The 10034-nt window shown below is 38.4% G+C and overlaps 1 protein-coding gene across 1 annotated transcript; it reads left to right on the plus strand.

Annotated features, from left to right (window-relative positions):
* The first annotated feature begins 8806 nt into the window (after positions 1-8806).
* Positions 8807-9742, plus strand: LOC123944875 (olfactory receptor 4S2-like). Its single transcript, XM_046010291.1, has one exon. It carries the CDS (start codon positions 8864-8866, stop codon positions 9740-9742), a length of 879 nt encoding a protein of 292 aa, XP_045866247.1. The 5' UTR covers positions 8807-8863.
* Positions 9743-10034: the final 292 nt, after the last annotated feature.

Genomic DNA, 10034 nt, shown 5'->3' on the forward strand with positions numbered 1-10034 from the left:
GGCATCACACCAAGTGCTCCATGCAGTACGTGCCCTCCCTATTACCCACCACCTGGTTCCTCAAACTCCCCCCGCCCCCCGTCGCCCCTTCATAACCCTCTGGTTGTTTTTCAGAGTCCATAGTCTCTCATGGTTCATCTCCCCTTCCAGTTTCCCTCAACTCCCTGTCCTCTCCATCTCCCCATGTCCTCCATGTTATTTGTTATGCTCCACAAATAAGTGAGACCATATGATACTTGACTCTCTCTGCTTGACTTATTTCACTCAGCATAATCTCTTCCAGTCCCGTCCATGTTGCTACAAAAGTTGGGTATTCGTCCTTTCTGATGGAGGCATAATACTCCATTGTGTATATGGACCACATCTTCCTTATCCATTCATCCGTTGAAGGGCATCTTGGTTCTTTCCACAGTTTGGCGACCGTGGCCATTGCTGCAATAAACATTGGGGTACAAATGGCCCTTCTTTTCACTACATCTGTATCTTTGGGGTAAATACCCAGCAGTGCAATTGCAGGGTCATAGGGAAGCTCTATTCTTAATTTCTTCAGGAATCTCCACACTGTTCTCCAAAGTGGCTGCACTAACTTGCATTCCCACCAACAGTGGAAGAGGGTTCCCCTTTCTCCACATCCTCTCCAACACACGTTGTTTCCTGTCTTGCTAATTTTGGCCATTCTAACTGGTGTTAGGTGGTATCTCAATGTTGTTTTAATTTGAATCTCCCTGATGGCTAGTGATGATGAACATTTTTTCATGTGTCTGATAGCCATTTGTATTTCTTTGTTGGAGAAGTGTCTGTTCATATCTTCTGCCCATTTTTTGATATGATTATCTGTTTTGTGTGTGTTGGGTTTGAGAAGTTCTTTATAGATCCTGGATATCAACCTTTTGTCTGTACTGTCATTTGCAAATATTTTCTCCCATTCCGTGGGTTGCCTCTTTGTTTTGTTGACTGTTTCCTTTGCTGTGCAGAAGCTTTTTGATCTTGATGAAGTCCCAAAAGTTCATTTTTGCTTTTGTTTCCTTGGCCTTTGGAGACATATCTTGAAAGAAGTTGCTGTGCCTGATATCGAAGAGGTTACTGCCTATGTTCTCCTCTAGGATTCTGATAGATTCCTGTCTCACGTTGAGGTCTTTTATCCATTTCGAGTTTATCTTTGTGTACAGTGTAAGAGAATGGTCGAGTTTCATTCTTCTACCTATCGCTGTCCAGTTTTCCCAGCACCATTTATTGAAGAGACTGTCTTTTTTCCATTGAATATTTTTTCCTGTTTTGTCGAAGATTATTTGACCATAGAGTGAGGGTCCATATCTGGGCTCTCCACTCTGTTCCACTCGTCTATGTTCTCCTCTAGTATTCTGATGGATTCCTGTCTCACGTTGAGGTCTTTTACCCATTTTGAGGTTATCTTTGTGTACGGTGTAAGCGAATGGTCAAGTTTCATTCTTTTTTTTTTTTTTAATATTTTATTTATTTATTTGATAGAGAGAGAGAGAGAGATCACGAGCAGGCAGAGAGACAGGCAGAGAGAGAGGGGGAAGCAGGATCCCCACTGAGCAGAGAGCCTGATGTGGGGCTTGATCCCAGGACCCTGAGATCATGACCTGAGCCAAAGGCAGAGGCTTAAACCACTGAGCCACCCAGGTGCCCTAAGTTTCATTCTTCTACATATAGCTGTCCAGTTTTCCCAGCACCATTTATTGAAGAGACTGTCTTTTTTCCACTGTATATTTTTTCCTGTTTTGTCGAAGATTATTTGACCATAGAGTTGAGGATCCATATCTGGGCTCTCTACTCTGTTCCACTGGTCTATGTGTCTGTTTTTATGCCAGTACCACGCTGTCTTGGTGATCACAGCTTTGTAGTAAAGCTTGAAATCAGGTAACGTGATGCCGCCAATTTTATTTTTGCTTTTCAACATTTCCTTAGCAATTCGGGGTCTCTTCTGAGTCCATACAAATTTTAGGATTATTTGCTCCAGCTCTTTGAACAATGCCAGTGGAATTTTGATCGGAATGGCATTAAAAGTATAGATTGCTCTAGGCAGTATAGACATTTTAACAATGTTTATTCTTCTGATCCAAGAGAATGGAATAGTCTTCCATCTTTTTGTGTCTTCTTCAATTTCTTTCATGAGTGTTCTGTAGTTCCTCAAGTATAGATCCTTTACGTCTTTGGTTAGGTTTATTCTCAGGTATCTTATGGTTCTCGGTGCTATAGTAAATGGAATCGATTCTCTAATTTCCCTTTCTGTATTTTCATTGTTAGTGTATAAGAAAGCTACTGATTTCTGTACATTGACTTTGAATCCTGCCACGTTACTGAATTGCTGTATGAGTTCTAGTAGTTTGGGGTTGGAGTCTTTGGGGTTTTCCATATAAAGAATCATGTCATCTGCGAAGAGAGAGAGTTTGACTTCTTCCTTGCCAATTTGGATACCTTTTATTTCTCTTTGTTGTCTGACTGTGTTGCTAGAACTTCTAATACTATGTTGAACAAGAGTGGTGAGAGTGGGCATCCTTGTCGTGTTCCTGATCTCAACGGGAAGGCTGGGAGCTTTTTCCCATTGAGGATGATATTTGCTGTGGGTCTTTCATAGATAGATTTTATGAAGTTCAGGAATGTTCCCTCTATCCCTATACTTTCAAGCGTTTTCATCAGGAACGGATGCTGGATTTTGTCAAATGCTTTTTCTGCATCAATTGAGAGGACCATGTGGTTCTTCTCTCTTCTCTTATTGATTTGTTCTATCACACTGATTGATTTGCGAATGTTGAACCAACCTTGCAACCCAGGGATGAATCCCACCTGGTCATCCTGGATAATCTTTTTAATGTGCTGCTGGATCCTGTTTGCTAGGATCTTGTTGAGAATCTTTGCATCCATATTCATCAGTGATATTGGTCTGAAATTCTCCTTTTTGGTAGGGTTTTTGCCTGGTTTGGGGATCAGGGTAATGCTGGCTTCATAAAAAGAGTCTGGAAGTTTTCCTTCTGCTTCAATTTTTTGGAACAGCTTCAGGAGAATTGGTGTTATTTCTTCTTTGAAAGTTTGGTAGAATTCCCCAGGGAATCCGTCAGGTCCTGGGCTCTGCAACATAACTTCTTGATGCTCATTTGAGTATACAGTGAGGACAATAATAGCATATATCTCATAGTGTTCTCAAGAAAACTATGTAAAATAATACTTGTAAAGCTCTCATAAGCACTTCTACATAAGGTCAGAACTCAGTAAGTATTGACTTCTTATGTTACTATTATTATTAAATGTTATGTTAAAAGGGAAACAAATGTTGATAAAAGGCTATACCAATTATTTGATCCTAGTGAATTCAGGGCTGAAAGATGAATTAGAGCATTTGACTCTGGACCCCTGCCATATGACAATAAAATCCTTAGGAACTCCTCCTTTCATATTGAAACCAACCTTGACACAAAAACTGCATGTTAGGTGATACATGCATCCTCAAAACACATTTTTAGTGTTTTTAGAAAATGTCTGCTTTAACATCATACTTTTGAGGCCATCAGTTTTAATTTAAATAATTTAAAAATATTTAGAACAATTTTAAATTTAGAGAAAAGTTGCAGGGATAGTACAGAGTTTCTGTATGGCTCTTGCCATTTGCCCTGTTGTTAGCACCTTACACCATGTGGTGTATTTCTCAGATCAAGTGAGTCAGTGCTGATACATTACGATTAGCTATCTCCACATTTTATTTAGACTTATTAGATTAGATTTCAGCAGTTTTTTCCTTAATGAATAGGCTTATCCAGGTTATCTGTTTTTTATTCATAGTGTTGTCAATTATTGATTTATTGTCCTTATGCTCTTTATTTTCCCAGGAAACTTTCTGTAATTATACCATAAAGAAGGCAACTGGTGATATTCTTTTACTTAGAGAAGATAGTGAAATCTATAATGGAAACACAGTGCAATCTACTTCTTCGCAAGTAAATAACTTTTTCCTGTCCCTATCAGTCTCTTCCAATTCTTTCTTCAGATATATGATTTCTCATCTGCAAATTCCATCTTGTCCTGCAGTCTGCTACAAATGTTATCATGGTTATCTATAGGGATAAGAGTGTGTGTGGGGATAGGGAAATCTAGGGTAATGACAAGGGGTCCGCACATTATTCACTGTGCTATATTATCACTCTCAATCTTGGGTCCAGTTCTAAAGACAAAGGTTGTTCTGAGACCAAGTCTTGCTCCTGGTGCCCACTTACTACCCTAGTCCTGTCCCATTGTATGAGCCTTTGAATGCAGTTTCCTCATATCTCTATGCTGCTAAAGATGTTGCTTCCTTTACTAGAATTGTTTACCCACTTCTTGCCTTTAGTACTCAGATTAAGAGTCTTGTCTTCTTGGAAGTCTTCTCTGATCTTATTCTTGTATAGTGTTATTAATTGGCCCTCATATGAATTCTTGTAGCATGGTGTGCTTATCTTTAATGAGGACAACGCTCAGCGTATCTATTGCAATTTTCTTCTCACTAATTGGGATACCCCATCATTCTATGGTCTTTGAATCTGGAGGATCTGGCACAGTGCCCAGCCAAGAATAAATGCTTGATAAATCTTTCTTTTTTATTTCCAAACTGAGGTATAATTGACAATATAACAATGTGTAATATTAAGTTATAAAACTTGTTAATTTGGTATTTATATATTGCACCATGATACAACCATAACTTTGGCTTACACTTCTATCATATGAAATTATCATTTCTTTTCTGTGGTGAGAACATTTAAGATCTAGTCTCTTAGCAGGTTTAAAGTAATTATTGACTATAAGCACCATTCTATGCATAATATCCTTAGAACTTATTCATCTTCTAATTGCAGTTTTGTGCTCCTTCACAACTCTCAATCCCCACTCCACCCCCCCTTGGTAACTACCATTCTACTCTCTGTTTCTATAAGTCCGGCATTTTAGATTCCACATATAAATGAAATCACCCATTTGTCTTTCTCTGTCTGATGAGATGTGTTTTTAAAGAAAGGAAAATAGGAAAATAGGAAGTGAAGGGAAAAAGGAACTTAGGGAAGAGGAAAGGGAAGGAGGAAGGAAGGAAAGAGCACAAAGATAAGTAAGAGAGAGAAAGAGAGAAGCACTGAAAGATTTTCATCTCAGAAAGAATTTGAATGAGAGTTTATTAAAACAGTACTTCCCCAGTTGGCCATTCCTTGTATGAACAGCCCTTTTATTTGTAACTTAGAGAAGTATAGAACAATAAACTGTTGCCAACAACAATGAAAGAGTACTTCTGTGATGCAACATGATAATCCTTTCTACCTTACTGAGATGAATGCTATTAGAGTTACTGTATTTCTCATTGTTGAGGTTGTGCCACTCAAACACACAGAACTTCAGGTATGACCTGGAATTTCATGCTGTAATTCAGTAACAATTTTCTACTAGATCACAGAAGTGTAATCCTCAATTCTTGTCAAGCTCCCTTGACCTAAGTCCCTTAGAAACTCATTCATATCAATATAAGACTGAGACATTATCTTTACTGTGTCACCGATTTAAAACATTTTGCTTGTGTACTTGAGCTTCAGCAAGTTTTAAAGTGAAATTTCAAATGAAATTTTAAATTAAAACAGTTTAATGGTTTTAGAAACTACTGTACTTGGGCTGGTGGTGCAATATAGTGATACAGAGCGTCAATTACCTTCCCTTGTACCAACTTTGAGTAAATTGTGCAAAGCTGTAAAAATGGCCTGCACATTTTTAACAAGTAATTTACCAAGTAGCCTCCAATATAGTCATACAAGGTGTCCCTTAGTGGGAATTATACTTGCAGTTTCTCTAACAGTACTCTCCAGATGCTACCTAATCACCTGGCTAGCCATTCCCTCAGGGCTGTGATGATGCATAAAGATTGCTGGCAGAATCTCTTTCTTGGAAGTCAGGAATATAGAAATAAAGTATTACAGACCAATGTAAGAAGGCCAAGGCACAGCTAGAAGCCATAAAATTCTCTGAGAGAGGAGAGAGAGAGAGGGAGAGAGAGAGAGAGATCAAATAATGTAGGACACCTTCTCAGGCTATAGGTATAATTTTGTGAAATGGGACAAACACATAAGAGGAATATCACCATATAGTTTTAAGTCTTTTAGCACCAATATCTAGAGAGAGATTCCATATACATCTCAGAAAGCTTTATTGATCCAAGAAGATCTCAGGTTGTCCAAATCCATGTCGTGGGACCAGACTCAAGAAGGCCAGAGTAAGTTTCCCATCTGTAATGATAAGTTAACAACCAGAGAGAAAGGCGAGGGCAATTTTAATATATTCAAATCATATTCAGGGATAAAAAGGAATCTTCAAATTCTTCAACCAATTATAACATCTGTTCTAATAATTCTTTTTTTTAATTTTAAAGATTTTATTTATTTATTTGACAGAGAGAGCACAAGTACGCAGAGCGGCAGTCAGAGGGAGAGGGAGAACCTGGCTGTTCTCTGAGCAGAGAGCCTGATGTGGGGCTCTATCCCAGGACCCTGGGATCATGACCTGAGTTGAAGGCAGATGCTTAACCAACTGAGCCACCCAAATTCCCCTGTTCTAATAATTCTATTAACTAATTTAGGAAATAGTCTACTTTAATTTAAAGTGTATCAATATTATTTCAGTTGGAATTTAGTTCCAGGTTTACACTAAACAGTGCAGCCTAGATAATTCAGTTTCCTCCGTGAACTTTCACCAATGTTTTGATGAGTGAAATAAAGTCAAGTGATCACTAAGGTTTTTGTTTTTGTTTTTATTTGTATTAGTATAGGATTTTACATAAGTTATGATCCAGTCTAAGAGGATTTGAGAAGGTCTTTTAAAGGCACTACTTTAAAACGAAGGGCTTTATGCCAGGTATTGGGTTTTATTTATCTTTTCATGTTCACAGCACAATACCAGACACAGTGAATGTGCTCCATAAATATTTCAGTTGAAAAGATAAATAAATATTGGTATTGTGTGAAATGTAGATGATATAGATGGTACCACAAATAGTCTGTGTTATGCTACATGTACACATGGTCAGATTTTTTCCAAGACTTTACTTATTCATATTCCTTATCTCTTAGTTCCACAAATATTTAGTAATTTACTTCCTCAGTTGTAGACAATTACAGAAATAGGATAACTTGGGACTTTGAATGTTTCTATAGGTATAAATTCAAACGATTGGCAGGTAATAGAATGATGTCAAGTGACCAGAGACATGAAAACATGTACGTGTGTCATCATAATGTCTCTATGAGGGATATTGAAGTCAAGGACACTATTGCTCAAAGAGCTTGCTGTGGGAGGGAACTTCATGTTAGGAAAGAGATCCAGAGCATTTGCTCTCTTTTCCTTGCAGATCACTCACAGAAGAAACTAAAGACTAAATCTCTTTCCCAGAGGATTTCAGGGAACTGTAGTCTTGTAATTTGTTTGATTTGAAATAATTTAGGTGGACTTATGAAGTTGTTTCTTTAATACCATTATAGCTAGTATGTATTCTTTGGCATTATCTGAGAGACTAAATCTGGCCTAAGAATGTGGATGGACCAGTGGAAATGATCCATCCCATACAGGCTGTGGTCCACAATGTTCAGACATTTGATACTGATGCTTCTGAAGTTCTTCCACTGAAATGGTTATGACTTAGATTTACTGGTAACTTGTTGCTTTTATGTCCATTAATTAATATGATCCTTACATGGGTGGCATTATTCTTTCTCAGGGGAAGACACTGAAGTTAATAGAAGTGAGAAAAATTATGTTAAGATCACACAGCCTGTTAGAGGCAGAGCTGTTGAGTCAGGCCCTATTGTTTTACCTTTAATCCTATGCTCTTTCTTCCAGTGAAGATAGTAGAAAGATCTTAGTTCTTAGAGTTGCAATAATTTTCTCAACCCCTGAGGGGACTGCAGATGACATTGAGATTGTCACTATTCAGGAAGAATATAGCAGCCATTCAAACATTTTTGGGTCATCCTACCTAAACTCTTAAGGGAAACCATTCAAGAATATGGACTGTATTCTGGTACTACTGTAATCAAAGAATGTATTTGAGAGGGTGGGCATCAGCAGTAGATATATTTTCTAAACATGGAATGCATGGAAATACATATAAATGGGAATTAGGAGATGGGCATAGTAAGAAGTTTAGACTTCTCCCTCTTCCATTCAACATGTTCTACAGTCACTAAGATGGGTGACAATAATTATATATTCATTTACAATGTGTCATGTACCTAAGTGCTTCACAGGTGATCCTTCTAGCACTTATATGGTGTGTCTTATTCTTTGTCTTTTTTTCTTTTTTGAAGATTTTATTTATTCATTTGACACACACACACAGAGGGAAAGAGAGAGAGAGGGAGAGCAAGCACAAGCAGGGGGAGTGGCAGGCAGAGTGAGAGGGAAAAGTAGGCTCCCCATGGAGCAGGGAGCCCTATGCAGGAGTTGATACCATGACCCTGGGATCATTACCTGAGCAGAACACAGATGCCCAACAGTGTTCATCCAGGCACCCCATGGCACACTATTCTTACACACATTAAACACTTGAGAAGTATAGATCTAAGTGTAACAGAAAATCCAATATGAGGCAATAATATGGTAAAAAAATAATGGTGAGGAAAATACCCATTAACTATGTTCAAGAAATATGAAGAATTTCACTTACTATTAACATCACTTAAATATTTTCATAAGACTCTTCCTGTTATGCTTATAGTGGTTTGTGGTATTTATTCATTTTGCAGGAAACCAGGGCCACCAAACCAGTATCACTTGGGTCCCCACGGAAGTGACTAACAATGTCACTGAGTTTATATTTCTAGGACTTTCCCAAGATCCTGGAATGCAACTGATGTTCTTTGCCTTATTCCTCCTCTTCTACACTGTGATCATGGTGGGAAATTTGCTCATTCTGCTTACGGTCTTTTCTGATCCCCGACTCCATACACCCATGTATTTCTTCCTCAGTAACCTGTCATTTGTGGACATTGCCTATGCCTCAGCCACAACACCCAAGATGATTGCAGACTTTATTTCTGAGAAAAAGACCATTTCGTACTGGGGCTGTGTAACTCAGATGTTTACCTTCCACTTTTTTGGTTGTGCTGAGATTTTTGTCTTGACCATTATGGCTTTTGATCGTTATGCTGCCATTTGCCAACCTCTCCGTTATACTACCATCATGAGTGCCAATGTTTGTATTGTGCTGGCATCACTGTCCTGGTTGGGAGCCCTGGGTCATTCATTTGTTCAGACCTTCTTGACTTTTCAGCTACCTTTCTGCAATAATCAAGTCATTGACCACTATGTTTGTGATGTCCACCCAGTCCTAAACCTTGCCTGTGCTGATACAACCCTGGTAAATATGTTAGTGGTTGTCAACAGTGGTCTCATCGCTCTGGGGTGTTTCCTCATTCTTCTGGCCTCCTACACTGTCATTCTATTTAGTCTTCGCAAGCGGTCTTCAGAAAGCCGGCACAAGGCTCTATCTACCTGTGGATCTCATTTCACTGTAGTGACTCTCTTCTTTGTCCCTTGTTTCTTTATTTATCTGCGTCCATCCACTACTTTCCCACTGGATAAGGCTGTGTCTGTGTTCTATACTACAATCACCCCAATGTTAAACCCACTCATCTACACTCTGAGGAATGAGGATGTAAAGAATGCCATGAAACGGGTTTGGAGTCGCAAGGTCTCCTTGAAGGAAAAGCAGAAGGGCTAGCTCATTAGAATGGCAGAATTGGAGAATTAGCTGATACCTTAAACGGTCTGTAACTTACTAATTATTTTAAGGAATAGGCTCTAAAATTCAACTATCTTGTAGCTTTCATTGAACAGGCAATAATTTGGGACTATTTTCTTTTTCTGTCTTTAGGTGATCTAAACTTAGACCTTTCCATATTGTCAAGGTTTATCTTTTCTTACTTTTAGAGTAGGAGAATAAACACTCTAAATCAGTATCTCAACTCAAATTAAGCTTTCTTAATCTATAATGAATCATTAAGAATGAGGTT

This window comes from Meles meles, chromosome 6 (genome assembly GCF_922984935.1).
Source record: "Meles meles chromosome 6, mMelMel3.1 paternal haplotype, whole genome shotgun sequence".
In the NCBI taxonomy this organism is placed as follows: Eukaryota; Metazoa; Chordata; class Mammalia; order Carnivora; family Mustelidae; genus Meles; species Meles meles.

Bases quoted from the DNA above. Each gene is read 5' to 3' on its own strand.
- LOC123944875 (XM_046010291.1), top strand. From the start codon at position 8,864: ATGCAACTGATGTTCTTTGCCTTATTCCTCCTCTTCTACACTGTGATC.